This window comes from Platichthys flesus, chromosome 14, assembly GCF_949316205.1.
Source record: "Platichthys flesus chromosome 14, fPlaFle2.1, whole genome shotgun sequence".
Classification (NCBI taxonomy): Eukaryota; Metazoa; Chordata; class Actinopteri; order Pleuronectiformes; family Pleuronectidae; genus Platichthys; species Platichthys flesus.
Window position 1 is genome coordinate 21,651,323 of NC_084958.1, and position 25,404 is coordinate 21,676,726.

Genomic DNA, 25,404 nt, shown 5'->3' on the forward strand with positions numbered 1-25,404 from the left:
ACAGGCCCTGCTGAGTCCAGCCATTTACATTCATACCAGCATATTACATGTGTCAATAGAAGCACAATGGACTGTGTGCCGGCTGCTTAATTTCACTCTCCTGGCTCTATCGGCAAACTATTCACTAAACACCGAGGGGGAAATGTTTATTCTCAGGATACGAGTTCCTCATTTGTGCGAGCTAGCGAGAGAGAGAGAGAGAGCGAGAGAGACAGAGAGAGAGAGAGAGAGAGAGAGAGTGTGTGCGTCACGAGCAGATGGAAGAATGGTGCATCATGGAAATCATCTGCTGCTGTCAGTCTCCTCTTAGCGGCACGTGTGCATGTCAGTGAAGGGAGGATACACAAAGAGACTGAGAGGAGAGCGCCGAGCGAGTGACACGGGGAAAAAAAAAGTAATCAAAAAGAGTGAGAGAGGGAGCGAGCAGTCGGTGGAGTGCCTGAAGTGTGCCTGGCATAGCAATTTCCCCCCCGCCGTGCGCTGGGACAATTATCAGCCTGTCCTCCCATAAAGGTAAATGGAATCGGCCCAATGGAAGGAATAAAAAAAAACTAAAATGACCTAACTACACAAATAAACGACAAACCGGAAATAAAACGCGTTGAGGGAGAACAAGGCATCAGAGCCTGAGACGCTCTCTGGACTGGAGGAAACCGAACACAGAAGAAGTGGAGGAGACGTGGAGCCACATTTAGAAACAGCTCAGTAAGTTTCCATGTGGCACGTCCAGGCCATGTGGGAAACGTTAGAGACGCAAACTCAGGAGCTCAGTCGTCTTCATGCAAACAGGAAGTCACAGGGTTGAGTTCATCTTACAAGAATAAAATTATTAAAGTTGATTTATTTAAAAGAGACAAAGGACACTTACTCCTCTCCCCATGTTGGACGTCCAAGCACCGGCCGGTCAGAATGTGAAGGAAGGCGCTCAGGGGCCCACGCCACAGCTGAACCCCCCCCCCCCCCCCCCGGTGGCTTTTTTTGGGCCTGGCACACCCCCCCATGCCAAATACCCCATTCCCCCTCCTTCTTGCTCCCTCCTGTCAGGTAACCTGAGCCGTAAGCCCCCCCCACCCAGCACACTCGTCTTCTATCCCGTGGGTTGTTTGCACCCAGGCTCATTCACACACACAGGGGCTTTGTGTGTTTGTCAGTGTGTGTTTGTGTGTGCACCTGCACCTGCTCAATATGCCCCCCCCCACCCCACCCCACCCAACACACTATCCCTAGGAGAACAACAGCCCATCAATCACTCCCGTCAACGCAACAAATGAATCTTCTGCGCTCTGAATAACACACAGTGCGGTATTTATAACAAACGTGATAACGAGGACCCTCCGGAGTTGAAATGAAGTGGAAGCGCAGGGGGGGGGGGGGGGGGTCCAGCTGTTTAGATTCCTCGGTACGATCCTCAGGTATTGTTCTGCAAATAAACAAATCCTGTGATAAACAGATTTTAATCACGTCCTGATTGATCCTCAAAGATGAACTGTTAACTCCATGTGTTCCTGTTTTTCTCGACACTCGGATTCAGAGCAGCAATTAGTTTAAAGTCCAACGTGATCAGAACATACGGCGGCTCGTCCACAAGGCGCCCACGCAGCAGATGCTGATCCTTCGTCAGAGTGACAACAAATATTCTTCTCAGCAGCTTCCAGTGATTTTGTGTGCTTTGGCTCTGATTACTTTACAGTGTCTCTATGCTGTATGAGGTGAATACATCAATGTGCAGGTTTCCTCTTCTAGATTTCATGCTACTGGAGTTCTTTTAGAGTATTGATCTCTCATTGTCTTTATTAGCGTTCCAGTTGCAGAAGAACATTGTTCACGTAGAAACTACAGCTTCCACTACTGTTGACATACAGAGCAGCCATCTTGGATTTCCAGGTCAGGGGTGGTGAGGTTCCTGCGACCTTCTGAGACAAACCCCCCCGACTTGAGGGAGCGTTCCAGCTGCAACTTCCGACTCGGGCGGGGGGGGTGGGGGGGGGGGGGTGGACACTCTGAGCTATGGAGTCCAGTGATGTCTGAAAGCAGCTTCACTTGAAACATCAACAAAGCAAAACATGCAAAATCACACACAAGCTATTTATATCTATTAAAGAACGTCATACTACCTGTCATGCAACCAGCTGTTTCCAACCAAGAGCTGTTAATGGAATGTTTACAAGTTTAAAATGCAAACCGACAGTGATAATGTTGAATGACAGTTGTTTTCATCAAGTTATAGGAACGAGGGTTATTTAAAAAACTGAAAAATAGTAATTACAGGAACAGCTTAGTGATGAAGTCTGAAAACTGAGGAAACAACTCCCCTCGCTCATCTGTCCAGAGTTTTTAAAATAAACACCCTCCAGCCTCTGACGCTCATAAATCAACACCAATAAATGTAAATGCTTACAAAGAAGTCACTGTTTCCAGCTGAAGCAGCTACTTAATGCAAAATCTCACATATACAAAAGACCTTATTAGCATTTATGTGTTTCTCGTGTAAAGGGAACATTAGAGGTGTGGCTTTGAAGAGCAAGACAACAAACTTCTTCAGAAGATGTTATAGCACGTACTTTTGTTAGCTGTATAACAATAAAGAAAAAAAGCTTAAGTGTTTCTATCACCACCTGGTGGCTGGCTGAAGTAAAGGTTATAAACCCTACCTCCTATGTGTTGGGGACCAAGCTAAACTCAAAGTATACGATAAATAACTTTTTCTCAAAGATGGCTTTTGTCATTTGAGGTAGTTCTTATCAAACCGATGCTTTTCCAAGTTTGGTTTCAATTTGAAGCAATAAAGAGAGGGAGAAACTTCACGAGTGACTCACGATTGGTTGTACATCCCCCCCAGAGGCTCCCTGGAGGAAGTCGTCCATCTTTATTTTGGGTCTATGTCTTAGTAGCTAGGAGTCAGCAGAATGGCTGTATCCTTCGGAGGATGCGATCTACCCGGCCCACTAGAGGAGGCGGTCTTCGTTTGACCCTTGGTTGCTCGGGGATTGAAGGACACGTCTCTCAGCCGATGTGACACGATGTCTTCAAATGAATCCTAAAATTTTGTATTAGAACATTTGTTGACACCTGGGAGCTTTGTGTCACACACTGGCAGAAAGGAATCCACGGCATCGCACCCTCGATCATTCAGGGGCTGCAGCTGAGTCTCATGGGCAACGACTTCATGACTGTGCTTGTTCCTTGTGTGTGAATATGAAGTGGAATATTTCTTTAAAAGGTTTTGTGTGCTCACTGTCAGGGGAAATGAAGCCTTCCTGTAAATTACACCCATATGTCACGCTTTTAAAATGTTAAAAGGTTGTTAATGGGGCCTGAGCATTATTTCCAGTTGATCATTATTAGTACTTGAGCAGGAAGGTGCGAGACGAGGTGAAGTACTCTGAACCCTCGGCTGCTGTCAGGGTGCTGAACCGTTTCAAATTTAAATGTTCAAAACTGGACACCTTCTGTATTTGAAAGGAAAAACCCACCTGGTGGTGAGCGCTCAGCGATTTAGAGTCTCCAGATTCTATCCGCTAGAACATTCCGATTGTGTATGCAAATGTATTCCCGTAATAATAAGGCAGGAGCGATTCCATAATGAGTTTGACTTACATGCAAGCCGTCAGGGTATTCAGATGTTTCAAATGGTGGATATCTCATTTTACAAAGAGCTCATGAAAGTGCGTCAGATTCACACAAAGCGCGGGACTTCGGAACAGAAAGAAAGAAACGAGGCTGCAGACGTTTTTCAGCTGGCTTTTTATTTTGTCTCCTGTTGATAACAGCTGCGCTCGGGGCTTTAATTTTTTATTTACGTTCTCTTTACAACATATATTACACACAGTCATCAAGTGTTGTTAGTGCTCTGGAATTACCATTAAAATAAATGTAGAAAAAGAAAACTACAAAATAAAAAGCGTAAAAAGAAGCGCCACCGTTTTTTAAATAAAGGAATGTTATTGTGCGACTGTGACTATACAAACAAAACATTTTTTAAAAAGGCAGTTTAACGCTGTGTCACATCGGGTGTCTGTGTGGCTTCACCGCAAAAGAAGAAAACATTCAAACTAATCCATTCGACTGGAGAGTTAAACAGCGACTAGTGAAAACACATCCTCCAGTTATAAGGATGTGGGTTTTTAGCACCTCCACTCCTGCTATGAATCTTAGAGAAACATTCACGTCTCACACTTTCCACCCTGCATATCAAGCACGCAGATCGCAATCCATCCTTTGGCTGAGGGGAAGGAGCACCTCTAAAAAGAAAGCTCTGGGGGGGAAGAGCAGACTCTATCTGTAGTGATACATATGGATTGGCTTGGCTTAACACACCAGATAAGTCTCTTCCTCCACAGCTCTCTCAAGCAACCCCCGCCCCCCATTTTTTCCTCCTTTCCCCTCCCCAGCCACGTTGCACTGAATCTGAGGCCAACCGAAGGATTTCAATTCACCTCGGATTGAACCGTGCACCGAAGACACAGCCACACAGCACCGTCCACAACACACAAGGTCAGAAACATAATTACATTTCTTCCCTCCCTTGATTAAAGATGTTCTCCATGTGCCTTTGTGCACACATGGAAAAAAAGAAAACGTCTCAGAAAACACGACTTTGCTTTACTTAGGGTGACGTACTGTTGCTTTTTGCTTTATATCAAATCTCTTTTTTAACACGCTTTAAATAAACACACATATACATAGAACACACGTCGTATGTTGCGACCGGAGAAGAGCTAGCTAGATTATAAGTGTCTGCCTTCAGTGAGGAACTAAAGGTGGATTTCTGCCCGAGTGTTTCCCCCCCTGCCAGTTGGTGGCAGTGGAGAGCGTTTTGGCGTTCGAACCAGCAGAAATAAGACAGTGAAGGGTCAGTGGAGGGAGGGAGGGATGGCAGGGGGCATGCCTTTGGGAGAGGGGGGCATTTTTGAAGGGCGAGCCATAGGGCGTTCGTCGATCACCCGGCGAGACGGAGGGAGGCGACAGATGATCATCACCGAGTTTGAGAGAGGGAAGAAGAGGGGGGGGGGGGGGGGTGAGGGAGGACAGAAGAGAGGAGCAGAGCATTGAGCTGTAGGCCTGGAAGTCAGATAAGAGGAGACTTAAGAGAGTGGAGTGGATTTTGTATAGGCCTCTTTTCTGTTGGGGGAATAATGCAGTGCAGAGTCACTAGTGTGAGGAAGAGGAGGAGATTACAGACGCCGAAGACGCGAGGATAGACGAGAACGACACACGGGTTTGGATGGGAGGAGACGAATCCCAAGATGGGGGCCCGAGATGACGAGTGAATAACAGTGGAGGAGGAGGAGGAGGAGGAGGAGGAGGAGGAGGAGGCAGGGAGCGAGATGGTGGGGAGAGATATCTGGTTACCCAGCACGCGCAAAAATAATTAGCTCTGGGCTGGCGAGGAGAAACGTGTGAGCGGATTAACTGGACCTTAAAATAACTGAGGGAGCACAGAAGCTGCACCTCCTCCTGGTAAGCCCCTCGGTCGGACTCCTGAGAGCCTCCGCCCGCCCTCGGGGGCCGTGACGTCATCTCAGGTTGTCAGTCGTCGGCCTCCTGCACTAGGGCATACACAGCAGAGCAGGTACCCCCCCCCCGCACCCCCTCCCCGCCCCCCACAAACACCTCGCCTCCTCCTCTTCCCGCCCCGCCTCCCCTTTCGGTTGAAAAATGTGCAGCTGTTACAGTAAGCTTGCTCGCTCTCATAGGGCCAGAAATAGCCCCCCCCCCCCCCCCTTAGCCGGGGCAGGGACACGCAGACAACCTCCATTAGCTCAAATGTGAGAGGATTGAATCACCCCGAGCTCGAGGGCCTGAACCTCTATCTACGCCCCGGCTGAGAGCAAGGAATCATATTTCTCCCCTCGCTATCACTCTCCTCTGCCGCTCTGTTTTCCTCCGCCTGAAGTCCAGAGTGCACTCGCGGCTCCGCTCAGGAGTCGTAAACACGAAGGGGGGGGAAGATTCAGGGGACTCTAAACTCGGAGGGATGACTTTCGGGTTCCTCTTAAGAAAGTTAAGTGCATAGTTAGGCCTTAAAAAGTTTTACAATTTGCCCAATGAGCGCGTACGGAGGTCTCTGATGAGGCGTTGTAAAAATTATTTGACACCGTTGCCACTGATACAGAAGAACCGCTCTCACAGCCGGCGCTGTGTGGAAAGAGAGGAGATAATGGGAAATAATGGGGGCTGCGTCGGGCTGGGCAGAAAAGGAGGGAGCAGACTAGAGGAGCGGAGGCAGTCACGGAGGAGGTGTCAGACCTTTATCTATAGGAGAGAGAAAAGGAGGAGAAGAGGGAAGGGGAAGTGGGAGAAGAAGAGAAACAGGATAGAGCGGTTAGCATATAAATCACCTCTGTAATTTAAATGAACAAGAAAGTCAAGGAAATTCACAGTGGAAGAGGGGGAAAGAGAAGAGGAGAGGAAAGAGGAGGAGGATCAGTGGAAGGGGAGTTTGACATGTCGAGTCGGAAGAAAAGGCAAATTGGCTCGTCCCTGCAGCCGGCGCCCGTGATGCGGATCGGACGCACTTGGAGGAAGCTTGTTTTGGTGGATGGGATCACGATGAGAGGAACCAGAAAGGCAAAACCCGGCACGCTGCGTTTTTTTTTTGGGGGGGGGGGGGGTTTGTTATCGAACCCAGCCATCTTAAGGTCTCGCTCCACACGGCATATCTCACGACCTGACAGAAGCACTTGTGGTGACGGCTGGTGAATGAGATTATCACCACATCGTAGATCCTGGCCCGTCTACAGACCCCGGCCTGTGACAGGAGCAGATACCATTTGACTCATTTATTCGGGGACTCGGTTTGGCATTGTGGTGGGCGTAAAGTAGGTTTGTGGTTTGACTCTCTCCTGCCGTCTCCTCAGTAGACTTCCCACGCTCCTAACCCAATGAGCCTCCTCCCCCCTCGGCCTCCCCCGCCTCCCTGTGGGTGTATTATTTGAGGGTGAGCTGGTTGGCGAGGCGGGATAGAAAGCCGGGACCTTTGGACCTCCCCATCCCTCCCTCGCCGCCGGGCCCCTCTCCCCCGTTTTTGCGGGTCAGTTCCAGCTCGATGGTCATCAGCACCCGGCCCGGGCCCTCCTCCCCCCCTCCGACGACCCTCTCTGTCTTTCTGGCTACGGTTCGCTGCTGCTGATTGGGCCGGGCCTTCGCCACCGCCTGGCGCACGGGCTGGAGGAGCCGGCTGACGAGGCCGCCCCAGCCCCTCCCCGTATCCTATTTCTTATCCTTGCGCGACTCCTGCTTCTTCTTTTCCGAGGCGGCCGCCTTCACCTTGGAGGGGTCAGCGGGAGGCGCAGGGCCCTGTGGGGGAGGAGGGAGAGGGGGTCGGGTGGAGAACAGGGGAGGAGAGTCACTTCAGGAGGAAAGGAGCGCGAGGGAGACAGAAAGAGAGGAGTGGGGATGGAGGGGTGAGATGGGAGGCGTTACAGGTGAGAGGATGAGAGATGGGCTAATAGCAGGACGGGCGGAGCTGTGTGAAGAGGAGAGAAGAAACACATTTAGGAGGAGGAGAAGAGAGACGTACGAAGAGACAGAGACGGGTGAGGAGGTAGAGAGACAGTCCTTTTAGGGGAGGGGGTAGCAAGTGAGAGGGGGCGGTGTCCAGAGCTGTAAGGGGGGGAACAAAACAGGTAACCATGCGTTAGGATGGGACCCAGTGGCAGGCAGGCTGCATACACCTGTGACAACTGAGAGACAATAATCAATAACACACACACAAACACTCACACACACCCATTCTGACACATGCACACACACACACAGACACACACACACACACACACACACACACATTCTGACACATGCACACATACACACACAACTCAGTTTAAATGTAAATTGATCAATTCTGGTTTTGAGGATAAATATTTTGAGATAAAATCCAAACTCTTTCATTTTAACTTAATTTTTGTCTTATGCACATTACTATTGGATTTAATAGAATATTTATATTTGTGTGAGTGGGGTTTTGTTGTCTTCTATCTGATTCTATTTCTACTCTATTATTTTATTAGTATTAGTATTTATTCCAAAACTGGGCTGCTGTCATATGGTTATTTCCACGAGTATCTTTAATTACATAAAGACTATCGGCTTAATCAATAATTTAAATAATAGTGAAACACTGACCAGTGTGATGCAACACCACAAATTAAATCCATAATCTAATTAAAATAGTATAAATCTATATTTCTCTTCATTTTCCATCGTGCAGGAGGATCACTGCAAACATTCATCCTCACACTAACACGGCCACTTACATAATTCACCCATTCACTCCCACTCATTCTGGATATTGTCTGTGCAATGTCTAAAAACATCTTGAAGAAGAAATCTATAAAAAGGACGAGGAGGAAGAGGAGGAGGAGGAGGAGGAGGAGGAGGAGGAAGTGAAGTGAGGCTTCAGTTGAGCACAGCGAATCCATCAGGAGGGACTGGACACAGAGGAGATCGGGTCAAGCAACAACAACCTTCACTTCACCACAGCTCCAGAGCGTGAAGCTGTGAGTTAACCTGCTGAAGTGTGGGATGCTGCTCTGATGAAGCTTAATGACACCTCACTCGACCTGTGTCATGGATTTCACAGTACTGTATATTTGAAAATACACAGGTTGAAGTACAGGTCTGTGCACTGTAGTAAGATGTAATAAAAACACGAGGGAGATTCAAAGGATTTAAAGATGGACGACATGACGGCTGCACTAAAGTGAAGCCAAACAACTCCATCCCCCCCTGGTGGCTGGCTGTGGTAGAGTTCATAAACCCTGCTTCCTCTAATTAACGGGACATGGGTCAAACTAAAAAGTCAAAGTACTCGTTAAATAACATTTTCTCAAAGATGATTTCACGTCATCTCTCAGCGCTGCTTGGTCACGGCTCTGCTTCCACCTCTGCCCGGCCTCATCCAGCCCTGTCACTTAGAAAACTAAGTGTGATCGTGCTCTCGAAGTTTAAAGTAAACTTTTCCTACAGATTCGTGGTCAGCGATATCTACTGAAGCTTATAGAAATAACTGAAAACTGATTTATTCACTCTGGCTTTTATCTCACACTGTGCATTAAAATGTCTGACTCACGATTGGTCGATGCCGCGGCGCTGCGCTCCCTGATGGCAGCCTCGAGAACATTCTGGCTTTGTTTCTGGACAGCGAGCACATGTCGTCCATCTTTACCCTCAGTCTGTGGCCGAGGCACACTGGAGGCTTCCTGCTGAAGCTGCAGCTAATAATACCCCACTGATTGCATTATGAAACGTCTCATCTTTAATGATGCTCTGTGCGAGAGCAGCACCGGCTCTGATCCGACAGCGATGGAGGCAGATGTTTCAGCCGCCATCCGGCTGCACAGCCCATCCCAGGTCATTACCTCCCATCACACTTACATACTTCTCCTCTCGTATATCATTGCATTGTTTACCATTACGCATCCCACGGCAGCGATGTATTGCCGAGCTCCCACGCTAACGAAGGGAAAGCCTCGTAAACACACTCCAGCCCGCTTAGGCAGCATGCAGAACCACCCTCGTTACAGGAGCCGCATGCACTTCAAAGGGAATGTGGGTACAGTGGCAGAACAGGAGGGACCGGCGGGGGGGCGGGGGGGGGGGGGTAGATAGGCTGGTAAGTGGCCGGGTCCCTGGCTGCATACTGAAAATGAGACACTGACAGGACGAGGAGGGAGATTGAGAAGCAGATGAAGAGTGAGAGGAAGAGATTTTCTGTCTGGAACCAAACGCTGATCAGAACCCAGAAGAGGCGAGGGGAGAGAGAGAGAGTTGGGTATGGGGGGGGGGGGGGATACTGGAAAGAGAGTGAGGAAATGTTGTGGTGTTGGTAATAGGGAGGAGGAGGAGGGTGAGGGATGACAACCAGAGCAAGAGGGAGAGTGAACGAGGAAGGCGAGAGAGAGGGAGGAATTACAGAGAGATGCTTCGTGGTCAGGGAGGGAGTCAAAGGCATGAGGAGGCGAGAGGTGGAGGAGGAGGAGGATGGGGGGGGAGGAGGAGGTGGAGAGGAAGATGTGACTGACGGGAGGGAGACAGGGGACCGGATAAAAAGAATGTGAATGAGAGAGTGAGGGAGGTGAAGGGGGAAGATAAGAAGAACGCCTGGATTGTGTGTGTGTGTGTTTTTATGTGTGTGTGTTTGAGCTCAGATCGATACCGAGTGCACTCAATTATCATTCCAGTATAGAGTGTGTGTGTGTGCGTGTGTGTGTCTGTGTGTGTGGCTGTCGGGTAAACTCCTCTCTCCCACAACTCCTCCTAATGGGGAGTAGCACCCACCACAGGGTTCCTTTGTCTCTGTGTCTCACCCACTCACTCCCTCACTCCCTCACCCACCCACCCACCGCCTCGTGGAGACTTGTAGTGCGAGCTGAGCGAACAGGGAGGAACCGAAGATGCTGAGGCTGATACAGAACTGCATCGTGTCAGCAGAGCCTCCTAATAAGGGCTATTTGATCAAACAACCACTTATGAGCGCGCTCTGAATCCCCGTGGGTGCCGTGTGTGTGGCGCAGCTACAAGAGAGGAATCTGCTCAGAGGAAAAATAAAATAGCAAGTGTGCTGCAGCTCGGGAGGAATGGCTGTGTGTGTGTGTGTGTGTGTGTGTGTGTGTGTGTGTGTGTGTGTGTGTGTGTGTGTTTCTTCCTCTCGAGCTGCGTGAGACTTTGCAGGAGAGTAACTGTAAATGACAATGTTGTCAAATATCTCAGGGTCCTTTTTTTGGTGGAGAAGTTATTTATTCATATATGCACTGTCACCCACCGCAGGCACTTGAGAACAACTGACTGCAACTCAAGAGTAACCTGACAATCAAACCACAGCAGAGAGGCACAGAGAAGACAGGGGGAGGGGGGAGGGGGGGGAGGCTCCAGGGGAATGAGAGTGAGTGCACTCGTCTGAGGTGAGAGGAAAGGTCGCCCCCTAGGGTCAGGGCACCGGGGCACGAGTTCACTGCTGCTGCTGCTGCTTGGTCTTTAACGTTCACCTGCGGCTGAATGACTCACTGCCTCAGAAACACCTTTTATATTCAAACCTCTTGATATGTTTGCTGCTTTGAACGCCCTAACCCCCCCCCCCACCCCTTTGTCTATTTGTTATCTGCATGCAAGGCGTACAGTGGATTACAATACAACCCTGCAACCATCCACCCCCCCATCACCACAGAGTAATCAAACACTACTTGCCCTGGTGGCTTGTATTCACAGAAGAATACAAGCCACCAAAATGTCTGATTAATCCAGCACTTGAGGCGATCACGCTCCCACGAGGACTCGGAGCAGAAAGAAATTGCCCCAGAACCCTCGGCGTGCAGCAGCGTAAAAACCACTGATAACAGCCCAGACCATAATAGGCCCAGTGATTTTCATTTGACTCCCAGTGAGCGAAATCAGCAGCTTCCATCCATTTTCCCCTCTGCGAGCAAAACACAGACCCATTCAATACCGAAACAGCATTAGCGCTGTGACCCGGCCGCGGCCATTTCACAGTCACTGGTTTGATTCCTGCCCCCTGGCTGTTTACCAGTGCTGGGCTGCTCGGCCCCCCCGAGGTGGCTGGAGGAGGGGGTGAGGGCCACAGGAGAGAGAACAGCCTTTAAAGCACCTCCGACACTGAGACGACGCTGGAATCCCAACAGCCTCAACGCCGGTATATTAGCGCTCGCCCGGCCGAGTGTGAATGACATGTTTTATTGTTGTTGATACGTTGCTGCGAGGAGGAGACGGCGGACATATTGGAGCCGCTTGAAATGGCATTGGGGGGGCGAATGCGATTATGAAACTGTGCCGTTATGCGCTGTCATTTTGGATGTGTGCTATTGTGTGGAGCCGCCGCAGCAGAATGGAGGAAAATTCCTTCTGACAACACGTTTCCTGTGCCGAACAAACATTCAAACACTGAATGCCACTGTAATCTCTCCTGAAGGTGACAGCGAGCAAAGCTGTTGCATCGGGTGTTTTCAAGCGGATGTGAACATGACGTGGCGTGTGTGAGGAAAAGGGAGGAGCAGGAGGGTGGAGGAGGAGGAAGGAGGAAGAGGAAGAGGGGACATGGAGGAAGGAGTGGAGGGAACTTGCCTGTCTCTGCTGTGATCCCTCCTTCTTTTTCTTGCCATGTTTGCTGAAGGGGACAAAAGAAAGACAAAGTCAGAATGTCGAATCCATCTCTCCCTCCAGTGGTCACAGGGCAGCACTGCCTGGCAGCCATCATACAGAACGTGATCAACTAGTCCGGCTGCCTATAAACGCAGCCCCCCCCATTCCCTCCCAGTTACCATCTTCTACCAGTGGATGGGGATAAGCAAGGCGATGGGTCCATCATCTTCCTGATGGAGTGGATTATCCACTCAGACACCTCTGCTCCATCACTTTGAACCATCTTTCTTTGGACCCACGCAGGAAGGTTTTTTAGATTAAAGCGAGATTAAATCTAAATGAGAGATTATTATCCGTCTCTCTCCAGCTGACCAATTCCAAATCTAAGCGCAAATCAAAAGATGGTGGCACAGCAGCTATGTCTTCTTGGCCACGCAGGTGTCGGTGCCAGGGATGGGCTCCGGCCTCAGCTCCAGTCCCTGGCACAGACCGGACTGGCAGAGCCCCGCTGGCCACAGGCCGGGCACTGACCTGACACTGAGGCTGAAGACACGGCGTGCCACCAGGAACCTCATCAGGTAGTAGATGACCACGATGAGCACCAGCAGGCCCAGCACCGACCCGATGATCGCCCCTGTGATCACGCCAGCCTGGATGGGCACTGTGGAGGAGCAGAGGAGGAGGAGGAGAGGAGGAGGAGAGGAGGAGAGGAGGAGAGGAGGAGTGTTAGACGGTGGAGCAGAGAACAACGGAGACACTGTGAGGATAACGAGGAGGAAGAGCTGGAAAACAGGGAATCAGTGTAACACAAATATTGTGCAAGTTATGTCAGAGTTTCGGAGATGATAAATATTTAAAAATAAAGTTTGGCTCAGGTTTTAATAACCATTTTGAAAACTCTTCCTTGAATGCAAGAATTGTGCAAACAAGATAAACCCATAGTGTGGATTTGAGTCTGGATATCTGTGTAATTACTTTTTAATTTATAGTTATAGTTATAGTGACAGTATTAAGCCTCAATTACACTTCTTTGCCATAAGGGTTTGATATCAACATCTTAAGGTGAGAGTAGGAACAGTGCAATGTCCCTAATGGGATGAGCTGGAAGACGATGAGGGAGGAAGAGGAAGAGGAGAGAAATGGGAGGTGAAGGTGGAGGAAAGAAGTGAGGTAACGATAGTGATCTCAAATGGGAGAAAGAGATGAGGTTGTAATTGATTTCATTTCCATTTAACGGGGGGGGGGGGGGCGTGCAGCGACTGGTCTGAGGTCAGAACTCACTCGAGTCAGACGCTCGGTTTAAATTGGGATTTGTTTAAGATTTTGGAAATGATTGTTTCTCGGTTGAGAACATTTGGCTTCCGACCAAAAAACAAAAACATTCACCACAACGCGCCATATGGGCTCAGTGGAAAGTGAATGAGCAGACACGGCTGTAAGTTAATTCAGACATCACAGTCACTGAGGAGCCTCCCACCCACAGGACGCTCCCTCCCCCCGCCCCCCCCCATCCCCACCCCACCGGTCACATCACCTTTCTCAAAGACCAGCAGGCGGACGTTGGAGGGCCGGCCCACGATGTCAGGGGGGTTCTTGGCGTCGCAGGTGAAGGTTCCGTTGTCGGAGTAATCCAGGTTCTTCAGCAGGATGGAGCCGTCGCGGCGCCCGGGGTTCCCCACGAACTCCAGCCGGTCCCTGAAGGGGCCCTTGTTGTCCACGTAGGCAGCACCACCGGTGTAGTGGAAGATCTTTGAGAGGCAGAGCGGACGTGTTACTGTAGATTCACCTTCCTGTGGTAGCTCATAATTAATACATATCTTAATATAATATGGTTTAATAAAAATAAACTTAATTCATATGGCACTTTTCTTACAAAAGTGCTTTAAAGGATGAAATACAACAATGGAACCTGAGCAGAGAAAATATATATCATATATAGAATTGTGTGGATAGATAAATACGATTAGTTTTGATATCATATTGAAACGCAGGTATTATACGAACAGTAGAAATGTTTTTAAAAATTGGAAAACATCAAAGATTGAATCCAGAGTTCGAAGAATTGATTGTTTTAATAAGTGTAAATGGGCCGAGGGGTTCAACTGGGATAAGAGCTGGTTCAACCTCCACAAGGTCAAATTAGATTTAATCTCTGCCTGTGAAACACGTGAGCAGGTTGCATGAATCGAACCAAACATTTGATACGATACGAACATATCAGGAATAAAAATGTGAAATCAAAAAAAGACAAATACACCTTTAAACAGAAACAACCACTTGAGACTGTTTCGGTTCAGGCGGGTGAAGAAATGAGTGACAGAAGATTTAAAAAACATGAAAGAGGAGTGAAATCGAGTTTCAGAGTGAGGCCACCGCGGGAGATGGATGAAGGCAGAGGAGGTGAGGGGAGGAGATAATGAGAGAGGAGGGGAGGGACAAAGCAGGAAGGGACGGGGAGGAGGAGATGAAGGGAGGTGGACAGAGGGAGGCGCAGTCAGGACGGGGAGATACGGAGAGATTAGAGAGATGGAAGAACGATAAGGGCAGGAGGAGTGAAATTAAAGAGCAGGAGGTGGGCCAGGGGGGGGAGGAGGGAGACGAGGAGCTGAGAAAGTTTGTTGTTTCTTCACATGCAAACTTTTAGAATAATTCAGTGCGGTTATAGAGGTGGTGACATTTGAGATAAGACGCCGTCGTATGCAAATCATTTCTGTTTTGTAAGATTGCATTTTTGGTGAATCTGTGAACTATCGTCTCTCGTCTATCGATATTAAAGCTGCAGGAACCAAGCAAGCAGCACGCCACGTGACATCATCAGGCCACTCCCCCTTGCCTGACTGAATGCTTTCTGGTCTTCGGGCCGGGGGGGGGGGGGGGGGAATCTCCAAAACAAAAAAGGCCTTTGCTCAGAAACAAGCCATTGTTGTTGCCACTTCAACAATCCTTATCTGCTCTTTGCTTATCGTCTTCTCAAATATTTAATTTTTGCGACTTCTTGAAAGTGGGAATAGAAAAAGATTAAGTCGGAGTGCGTGTTTAGGATTTCATCTGAGGAGCAGAGGGACCGAGGATGCTCCTGATGCATCTGCACTTCATGACTGAGGCTAAATATCTCACTCATCAGCTGCTGAACGCTTCAGCGGCTTCACCAGGACTCATTAACCATGTGTGTGCCGAGAGGGGGGGGGGGGGGGGGGGGGGGGGCGACCAGAGCCTCTTCAGCTGCCTGATGAGAACCAGGCTGATGAGGCTGATGAGGATGATGAGGCTGATGCGAGTGAGAAGTGGTGGATTTTTAAATCAAACCAAAAAGCTGACGTCAAGTTTGTTCCACGATGATTTCCTCAAGCGCAAATTTACCTTTATTCTTTACAGCTTGCTTCATTATGACAACAAACATGTGGATGTTTAACACTTGTGTGCTAAGATGTTAGTGTACTGTTTGTAATATAATAGTGTGTGTGTGTGTGTGTGTGTGTGTGTGTGTGTGTGTGTGTGTGTGTGTGTGTGTGTGTGTGTGTGTGTGTGTGTGTGTGTATATTACAGAGATGCTGTCCCGGGAGCCATCGGGCCTGTAGGTCCAGGAGAAGGTCACGTCCTCGGAGGTCCAGCGCCAGGAGAAGAAGGAGCACGACAGCCGGATGTCCGAGCCCAGCAGGGCGTGGCGCTCCCAGCCCGTGTAAATCACTATGGCCTGGGACTGCTCGGGAACTGGGAGACACAAATCAGGTGGAGGTTAATTCACAGATCCCAACAAACCATTCCAAGCTGAGAGAGGAGGAAGAAATACCCAAAGAAAATCTCCCTTCTCTGTTTTCTCCCACGAGCAAATTGCAGAAAGTTTCCCTATAAATCGTGAATATCGAATTTTTCAAACCCAACTGTGATGACGAGACCTTTTCATCAGTTTTCACCTTGATCTATAAGATGAATCACAAACACTCAGATTTGCACTTGACGACGTCAGAGCCGACATCCACTCAGACGTGCACTCGGTACATATTTACATTATTACTGGAATATCGGTGATAATCTGCAAAAGCCAGAGGGGAACTTCATTTTCTCCATTAATATGGATTACGTTGGCTTAATGTGCACCGCTAAGGCTTAAATAATATTTAATGATTGATGTTAATTTGGTTTTAGCTGCAGAATCAATATTTTACTTCCCCGGAAAAAAATTGCAGTCGGCATCTCAAACAACCCACGAGGCCCCGGGGAGCCGAGCACACACCTGCCACTCGGAAGAACCAGTAACAACATCCCTGCTGCCGCCCAGTGGCACGTGAAGCCTGTGAACTGGTCACAGTCTCCGAGCTACATTGAAATGAATGCCCCGTGTGTTCTGGAGTTTCTCTTAACAGCCGGTTTCAGAGCTCACACTGTAACCGTCCTTTAGTGCAGCCAGCCCCTGAACAACCTGTCACTGGAATCATGCTCGACACTTTTAATTAAAATCCTGACACAAAAATAACGCAAATATCTGACAGAAGGGGAAATGGAAAAACACGGCCGCGTCTGTCTGAGAGCAGAAACTCAGACGACCCTCGGTTTAGAAGTCAAAACATTAGAGCTTCTCAACTCTGCAAAGCTCGGTGTCACCTGCTCTAAAGAAACAGTGCAGGGCCACGGATAACACACCTGGAAGGAAAGTGTGTTCCCTACCGGTGCCCTATCGGCCTTTTGGAACTAATGAATAGAGCAAATAACCAAGATATTCATTTAAATGCTTTAGTGTGATATCAATTCAGCCTGCAGGAATGTTACACTTCATTTAGAGATCACTCAATTCACTGCTGACCCCTTTTTTGTATCATCGTCAACTCCATTAATTTGCAGGAAAACAGGAAAAAAAATCTTCGTCATTTTCTAATTTAACCTTTGACCTCACGTCAGCACAGAGGAAATTTCAACGGATGAATTCAGAGTCGGCTTCTGCATCGGAATTTAATGATATTTTCTAATTTAGAATTTTACCTATTCCCAGGAGGACGACCGACGCCAGCGCCAAAACCGTCAGCATGGTTTCAGGCGTCCACGGAGCTCCGGGTGAGAAACTGGTGCCGGTGCAGATGTGACAGGAGCCCGTCGAGGAAGAGTCCCAGAAGTGGAGGGAGAGAGAGAGAGAGAGAGAGAGGAGCTGAGCGAGGACCCCGGGACAGACGGCTTCCAAACAGGACAACAACACAAAACCCACTGTCCCCTGGTTTATACCCAACCACACCCCTCGCCCAGGCCCGGGCCCGGCCCATTCCTCCTCTCCACCCCTCAGCCCCTCCCCCCCATCCCCTCCACCACCACCTCCTCCACCTGTTTTCTCTCCATTTCAACCCTCATTGAAACAAATTGCACACATTATCGTTTGAAGTGGAGTAAAGATATGCTGGCGAGAGGCACCTGCTTTGTACAGTAGCCACTGAATTAATTGGGTAAACAATGGGCAACTTGGGGGGAATGTGCAAACTCGGCAGAATCCCACCACCGATGGATGTACTGGTTCCATTACACCCTCAGCCGTGGTGTGACGGAGCTGAGGAGCTAATCAGCATGTGCATGTGAGACAGGGAATCATGACCATCTGCAGCCACTCTGCATGTGATCACTGCTCCATGTGTGAGGGTTACATGCTGGGAAGCTGTTTACTGGGAGGAAGGGGGATCCTGCAGTGAGGTCAGCCCAGTGCGCTCTCCTCCATCCCCATCCCTCACTCTCCTCTGCACTTTCACCGCGCTCTGAGGCCAGCGGCCCGAACAAAGCCCCGACTCTTCAGGCTCTCTCTCTCTCTCTCCTCCCTCTCTGCAGATTCCTGTCATTTGCTGATGTCTGGCACTTGGAGACAATGGGGAGAGAGGGGGACAGGGGCCGACTGGTGTTCGCCCGCCTGTCAATGGCGCTTTCTTCCTCTGCGGCCTCACCCTCTTCGCCTCGGTTTCTCCTCCGGCCCGGACAAAGCTGCGTATTGAAAGTGAAGCGCCCACTCCTCTCTTTTTCCAGTAGCACAGACAGCGAGTGTAGGGGGGGGGGGAGACCTGCTATATATAGATGGGTTGATATCAGGACAGGACAAGACGCACCGACCGGGATCGAGGCAGCAGCAGATCCAGACGCAGGTCGAGAGAAGGAGGTGCACGGGGAGGCAGAGCGTGCACGAGGAGGACACGCAGGAGGGGAACTCATTTCTGGAGGCCTCATTCCATCATGTTGTCAAACGTCATAAATATGCATTCATTTGGCCACTGGCACAGTCAAAGTGAATACAAACACAAATTACTGGTGTGCGGTGCTCCACCAGCTTCAGCCAATACACAGGCTGGATTCACTTACACTCCACATGAAGTGTGAAGCATATCAATCATAACGTGACTCCTCCCATCCCCTCAGGAGAGTGTATTTGATGAGTGAGAAGAGGAGGAGGTGCTCGACGAGGAGGCCCACTCCATCCACTTCACTCTGTGGTTTCATTGAGCCTCCTCATCCAGGTTTTTTCCGGTGCTGGAAATAAAAGCATCTCCTGTGCGATGGAGCTCTGGGCCAACACAGCGGAGGAACATTCAGCTGCTGATCAACTTCTGCTTACATTCGAGACCAGGACATAAATTCCCGGCACTTATGACGGATCGCAGCCGCTCATTCATCTGAACGCCGCGCTGATGGATCAGCTGAACAAAATGGACCATCTGCCAACTTGTTGGCGCCATCAACTGTCTAAGCTTTGGCTTGAAGGTCTAAATTGCGACATCCTTAACAATTATGGCAGATCCTGCCTTCGGGCTCCAGGGAGACAGGGGGATTCTTTATGAGCCTGGCAGGTGCAGAACGTGGCAAGCGCCCAAAGCCGCCAGCGCCGTGTGATGGTGGCAGCAGCAGTGGCTGAGCTTGGCAGCAGGAAACTGTATCACATATAGAGCGAGGCCCCCCCCGTTCCTTGGGCTGGCAGTGATAATGCACACTAATGTAGGAGAGGAAGAGTTTATCTGCTGCTAAATTATACAGAGAGGAGGAGGAGAGCGGAGCAGACAGAGCAAACTGGATCTGTGGAGCCATTTAGAGATTTCTGTTAAGTTATACATGAGCCTGCAGCCGCAGTTTAGTGTTATTCAGGTGGACGGGGCTTCATCAGTCGCTGTTATTAGAGATGACTGAATACACAAAGCACCTCAGGCTTCAGCCACCGTGTGAATGTCTGCCTGTGTAACTCATCAAGCTCGATTCAGGGGCTGAGACAGTGGCCTGGGTCGTTAGACACCCGTGGAAATTTACAGAGCATATTTTCTTGTGATATTGTAATTTCCTTTGACGCAGAATAATTTCCAATGGGATGACAAAAAAAAAAGAAGGAAAAAAGCCAAATGCGCAGAGTCGAGAGACCGCGGGATAATCACAGTCTGGGAAAGCGTCCCGACTTGTAGATGTTAGAGGCTCTTGTCAACTCGGTCCATGTCTAATTTCTCTGCTGTGTTGAGTGTGTTTCACAGTCGAGTGTCGCCGTGATCACAAGGCAGGCTGGCAGATGTGCAGAGGGGGAATGTCTTCTTCTAAATGTGGACGGCTTCTGTGAATGGAGGGCGCCTCTCAGACGGGACGGCTGGAGGGTTCCTCGACGGTCAACATGGGACAAAGCGATGGACGCCACCGAGGGGCTGGTTCACGCAAAGGTCATCAGACTAACGACAACGAGGATCCAGTGGAGTGCACGCCAATCATACCCCCCCCCCCCCCCCCCCCCGTGAAGTGCCGACAAGTGTGTAACAAACAACCGGCGCCATCATAAACCAATCATAAAGTGGTCTCGTAAATGACTGGATGGGCAGTCGGGCTGCAGGGGTTGAATAATCAAGCGAAACATATTCACGACCAAATGCAGCAAATGAGCCGTGGCGAGCAATTGGCCAGAAAACGATCAGAAGTTAAATGCGGGGGGGGCGGAATTGAATAGAAGTACAGCAGTGCTTATTTGCCATCTAGGTTCCTGATAGGACGCAGGTCAGCAACTACAGCAGTGATTCCCAAGGAGGGGTCACTGGTCATTCAGTCATTTTCATCCATCCATCATATCTATAATGTGTTTCCTCTGAGGGGACTGGTGCCAACACACCCTGGACAGGTCACCAGCGTATCACAGGGCCAACACGTGAACTAATTTAGATGTTTGAGCAGAGAAGTTGAGATAACGCTCACTTGAGTTTAGTCGACAGGGTTGGGGGGGGGGGGATCCATTGATATAGAGGAGAGTCATCTGCAGTTTCTGAAGAACCTTTTCCACAAAAACCCTACTCACATCTGGGCTCTGTCTACGGTGGGATGGAGACAATCAACATTCACTCCCTGGTCATATGACTCTGAAGTAAAGACAGGCAAGATGAGGTGAGAGAGCACCAAGTTTCTACCTTCATGACGTTGAACATGACGCGAGATGAACTTCTTTACTGGCAACGGGCTGAGAGTCCATTGACTGTTATTCCCCACATCTAAAAAACACACATATGCTCGTTCGGTGTAAAACAAGTATTGGTTTTGGCCTCTACGTATAAACAACAGGTCTCTTGGCAAACGCTTCAAAGACCAAGGGCAGCAAATTCAATTCATAACTCTTGTGTTGAGGAAACAAAGGACAAAAGGTTTATGACGTGGTTATAGATCCAGTCCCCAGAAGGAAGAGGGGTCAGGAAAACAGGGTATTTTGTTATGTAATCAGGAGGATTCGTTGGCACAGTCACATAAACTGGTTTAACTGAGCTGATGAGGTTCTGTGATGAGTCACCAGCACATCCAGTTCTGACCCTGGTGTTGAGGACCTGAGTGGAGATCGAGGGACGAGGGAAATCATATAAAAGGGCCGAAATAACCGAGGGCCTGACATCATCAAATCCGAAAGGTTACTGGCCAACGCTCGGCGCTCCTGCTCAAGAAAAACATTATTGATATTCCGTGGGCTGGGCCGGGGCACAATGGCCGGGCCTGTCCCTCCCTCTCTCCCTCATGGCCTGGCATGGCCGAGATGTCACAGAGAGCACCAAACAAATGGATGGAGGGATAGAAAAGGATGGAGGGACGAGGAGGAGGCGGAGGAGAACAAACACATTGTTCTCCGGGTGGAGAAAGGGGTATTGTGACCAAGACAGATAGCTCATGTGGGAGAAAGGGGTGGGGCGGGGGGGGGCAACAGAGGACAGAGAAAGGTGAAACCAGGCAGTTTTTTTATAGACGCCCCTTCTTCTTCACGAGCGTCAGAGGGAATCCATAACCCTGCTTCAGGGGACTCGCCCTAAAACTTTAAAGAGAAACGCAGCGGGACGAGTCTTCAGCTCAGAGAAGACGTCCTCGGCGTCCCTCTCGTCTGTCCCCACCTCAGCTCCGGGTGGTTTTGTAGAAAACCTTTCCCAACACGACTCTTAATCACATTTTCACATGTAGCAGAGGGGGTTTCGAGCAGGTAGCTGCAGCCTCCTCCCGGCGGGACCTGGTCTGAACGAGTGACTTGATGTGAACTAACAGCACAGCTGCTCCAACACAGGCTGGGACCTCGAGGGGCGACGGAGGCTGCTGTGCTGCGATGCCCTGCAGGCACGTGATGTGCACCAGCTGCCCCCCCCAGTAAACATCAATGACACACAATCATATATATACACACACACACACACACACACACACACACACACAGATACATACAACCACAGGCAGTTAACCAGCCACCCACACTAGATGATAAAAAAAGGAAAACCCATTCATCCATCTACAAAAGGAAACAAATACAAAACATCTCAGCGTGCAGGGACTTGAACTCAACACAAAAGATGCACAAAGATTCAAAGACCTTCACACTTCCCTTCACTTACACAATGCAACATACACAAATTAGGCAGAGGGGTTTGCCGCATTACACCCTCAGAGTAAATCACAACAAAAGCCCGGATCATACAACGCACACAATATGAAACAGAATTCATTACATATTTGCATTTTCAATATTTCATGCTCTGGTGCCTGTTTGATTTCCATTAGATTCCCATCCCTCACACTGGCTTATTCAAGACCAGTTCTAACACAACAGCTGACAAGTGATATTAGAAATTCAGATTTAGTAACATAAGCAAGTTGTTTCTGTGTTAATGTCGTCCAAGATGAGAGTCAGACGTAGAGGAGGTAAGATACACATGGAAAGAATAGAGACCGATTATAGGGGGGGGGGGGGGGGTATTCAGTACATACATATATACATAAATAAACATACAACACATACATATATATTGAAAAGGAGAAATGACAAAGATGTCTTTCTTAAACCCTTTTACAGTTTCTTTTTATATCTGAAAACAGGGATAACAACATGTCTGTGAAGGTTCATATCCCCGATGAGATGTTGTCATGGGATCATACCTTTGAATTACCCATGAGCACCTGGGGCTGTTGGCTCTCACCCACGTTAGAGTCATTTAAACTTCCATTTAACTTCACCGTCGCAAAGTTTCACGATTGTATCTTGAGCAGTTGTGCGGCTTTTATGTTGATAGAATCTTTTCAAGAGACAGACACACACCTGCCACCGTCTCAGTGGCTCCAGCTGCAGTCGGTGTCTCCTGCAGCACGTTTATCCACAACACACACACACACACAACTACACACACACAGGGGGTAAACAACACCAGCCTTGCTGTGGCAGCCAGTGAAAAAATAAATAAGAGTACATAAAAACAGCAGCAGATGAAAAGGGCGGGCAAAAGCTGGATTCTGAATTTCCATGATTATTCCACCACAATGGTTTCCTTCTCCAACTCCCCGTCAGCAGACACAGGACACAGCCCACACACACAAATAATAGGCAAACCTCCAAATGTGCAGTGTGCACACTCGCACACAGAGATGCATAACAAACAAGCAGCGGTCTCGCAGCCTCCCGAGTGTCGGAAACACAAACCGCTCTGAACGTGGACGCGGTGACGCCGGCGAGCCACACGCTGAGTGAGTCACCGCGGCAGTGGGAACGTTCACATGCAAACATCCTGAAGACGATTCCATCGCCGTGCAGGAGAGCCTGATGTGTGGCTCCTTGCAACCGCACAACTGCCAGCTTCAAGGTACAACTCCCTGCTGCGGCTCTGGAGCAAGGCAATACTGATCACCTGGGAAACAACCCTCCCCCCCAGGGTTAGAGCGAGATTAGGGTTCACAGCCAGTAAGAGCTGTGAGGCTAAACCCCAATCACAACCCACCGATATCGAACCACCGGTGTGTTTATCATGTTATTGCAGCGTGGACGCGACCGTTTGTTAATTAGCTTCTACACACAGTCCAGCTGAGGCTGATGGGGATCGTCATTCGCTCCGCAGGTGGATCTGATCGTAAACTTTACGAGAGGAATTAACATATCGACTCCTCTGCGGTCCCTGCAGGAGGAAGTCGGGGGATCGGCCCAACGATAACATTCGTCCTGGGGGGGGCATGAATGTGAGAGTGCCCGATATCAAAGTGACGAGCGCCGCGGCTGCTGAGCGACTCCATGTGTGAGCCTCACGCTGGCATTAGAGGAAAGGTCAGGAAATCACCAAAGCCTATGGTGGTTCACCCTCTGGGGACCATGAATCCACTTCTAAATGTCAAGGTAGAGCAATTAACCTAAATACTGGACAGTGAGAGACGGAGACAGTCCCCAAAGGTGAAGCCAAATAGTCTGGATTGCCCCCTGGTGGCTGACTGCGGTATGGATATTGAACTCTGAGTCCTCCATGTTAGTGGATGGGATGAAATAAAAAGTACATTTTCTCAGATGGTTTACGGGAGCTTCTTTCACAGCGATTTATTTCTATGTGTTTGTTTCTCATTAGTTATTCTTTGCTATAAAATCAGGCGCAGACTCCAAATGACGTCTTCGGCCTTCGGATCGTTTGGCTTGAAATAAGAAAACAGCTCCACTTGAATGCTGAGAGTTAGTTTCTGTGCAGAGTAATCAAATCCAGTTCTTTGGGTCTTTCATGCAGATCTGTCGCCCTCGTAGGATTTGAACCTGCACAACTCAATCATTCAGCGTCCGTCAACAAAGGGATTCACAGATACTCAGATGTTGTTCGTGCAGTTAATGAGTTTCTTCAAGCTCAGAGAACGAGTGAGAAACACAAACACTGGTTAAATCTCGACTCCTCTCGCTCGGCATCGCAGCAGAGGAAACTCACAATCCTCCTCGCTCCTCCATTAATAACCGTCCGTCCTTGGCTCTCAATCTGCCTTCCCCCCCTCCTCCCTCCACACATCCCCGGCAGCCCTCTGATTGATTCAGGCTGGACAGTTAGTGGATTTCCATCATCTAATGCAAGCTGTGAGTGCTTCTCTTTTGTCCTGCTGTTTGAGCAACTGTCAGCTCCGGCGTCTTTTTCTGCTTCTAATAACGTTTCTGGCAGCCGGCAATCTCCTTGGCTCGTCCTCTCACTGAGCCCCACGCGCCTAATGCACTTTTGCCGCCACCTTTTGAGTTCTTCAGCAGAAACCCGGCCAGGTGAGAGGATTGGTATGCGTTCCAGTACATTCCATGTTTTGCCGGGCGGTTCTGCACAGTGAATTTTTGATAAGAGATCTATTAACGGGGGCAGATGTGAGTTGATCTGGGGGTTTCAAAATTGATGTTCTCCATACGCAGAGAGATATTTACACAACTTTGGCTCGGAAACGAAAAAGATCACAGACAGTAAAGGAGCAGCTTCGATTCGTCAATAACACAAACAGTCGAAGATAAAAACTGGAAGGAGCCTTTATTTTCATTTCATTACAACAACAAAGAAGATATTTACAATTACATTGAGATTTGCCGATATTCATCTATTTTTTTCTTCCGGCAGCTGACTGCAGATGATCAGTAGTAGTCCTCTGGGTCGACTTTGTCCCCCTGGTTCTGGATCTGCTGCTGCTTCTTGTACAAATCGGCGATCTGCAGCACATGAGGTGGACAGAGATCGAGCAGAGGGGGGGGGGGGGGGCAGGATGGACGGAGGGAGGAAGGGGGGGGAGGAGAGAATAAGATCATGTAGTCAGGTCAGTAACATGAAGAGGAAAAGCTAAAAATAACTGTTTGATTATTCATATCCTGGGCTTTGAAGTCGGTGACTCCCAGCTGCCGACTGGGAGACGGAGGTTGCGATCACTGGAGCTCACCGGGGTTCGGTGGAGGGAGGTGGGGGGGGGGGCGGGGTTCGGAGGCCCTACAATGAATAAAGTGTGAGCAGCGGTTCCAACCAGTCTCCTCAGCACCAGCACCAGTACAGCGGGGCGGGGACACACTGAAACTTCCCATCGTTTCTCCTGCACAGGATCGAGGCGACT

At 49.2% G+C, this 25,404-nt stretch overlaps 3 protein-coding genes across 6 annotated transcripts in view; all 3 read right to left on the reverse strand.

Moving 5' to 3' along the window:
* Window positions 1-948, reverse strand: part of atp1a2a (ATPase Na+/K+ transporting subunit alpha 2a) — a 31,722-nt gene extending 30,774 nt beyond the window's left edge. Inside the window, exon 1 of the mRNA XM_062403932.1 lies at window positions 869-948. Coding sequence (XP_062259916.1) covers window positions 869-880 — 12 coding nt within the window. The 5' untranslated portion in view covers window positions 881-948. The remainder of the gene's footprint in view (window positions 1-868) is intronic.
* Window positions 949-3,725: 2,777 nt separating this feature from the next.
* mpz (myelin protein zero) lies at window positions 3,726-17,273 on the reverse strand. Of its 4 annotated transcripts, XM_062404966.1 has the most exons (7): window positions 17,074-17,273; window positions 15,641-15,807; window positions 13,631-13,844; window positions 12,628-12,757; window positions 12,079-12,121; window positions 7,270-7,299; window positions 3,726-6,255 (listed from the first exon to the last, which is right to left on the reverse strand). In XM_062404966.1, the coding sequence occupies exons 1-7, from the start codon at window positions 17,117-17,119 to the stop codon at window positions 6,244-6,246; spliced, it is 642 nt and encodes a 213-aa protein (XP_062260950.1). In that variant the 5' UTR covers window positions 17,120-17,273; the 3' UTR covers window positions 3,726-6,243. The 4 variants fall into 4 exon arrangements, with proteins under 4 accessions (XP_062260950.1, XP_062260952.1, XP_062260948.1 ...); XM_062404968.1 differs by lacking the exon at window positions 7,270-7,299; XM_062404964.1 differs by having other exon boundaries at window positions 3,726-7,299.
* A 7,546-nt stretch (window positions 17,274-24,819) lies between these two features.
* Window positions 24,820-25,404, reverse strand: part of lig1 (ligase I, DNA, ATP-dependent) — a 42,625-nt gene continuing 42,040 nt past the window's right edge. The window contains exon 27 of the mRNA XM_062405153.1: window positions 24,820-25,012. Within this exon, the coding sequence (XP_062261137.1) occupies window positions 24,938-25,012 (75 nt within the window). The 3' untranslated portion in view covers window positions 24,820-24,937. The remainder of the gene's footprint in view (window positions 25,013-25,404) is intronic.

Coding starts and splice junctions, on each gene's coding strand:
- mpz (XM_062404964.1), bottom strand. CDS start 17,119: ATGCTGACGGTTTTGGCGCTGGCGTCGGTCGTCCTCCTGGGAATAG. Junction 15,808..17,073: donor GGTCGTCCTCCTGGGAATAG/GTAAAATTCTAA, acceptor TGTGTCTCCCAG/TTCCCGAGCAGTCCCAGGCC. Junction 13,845..15,640: donor GCTCCCGGGACAGCATCTCT/GTAATATACACA, acceptor TGCCTCTCAAAG/ATCTTCCACTACACCGGTGG.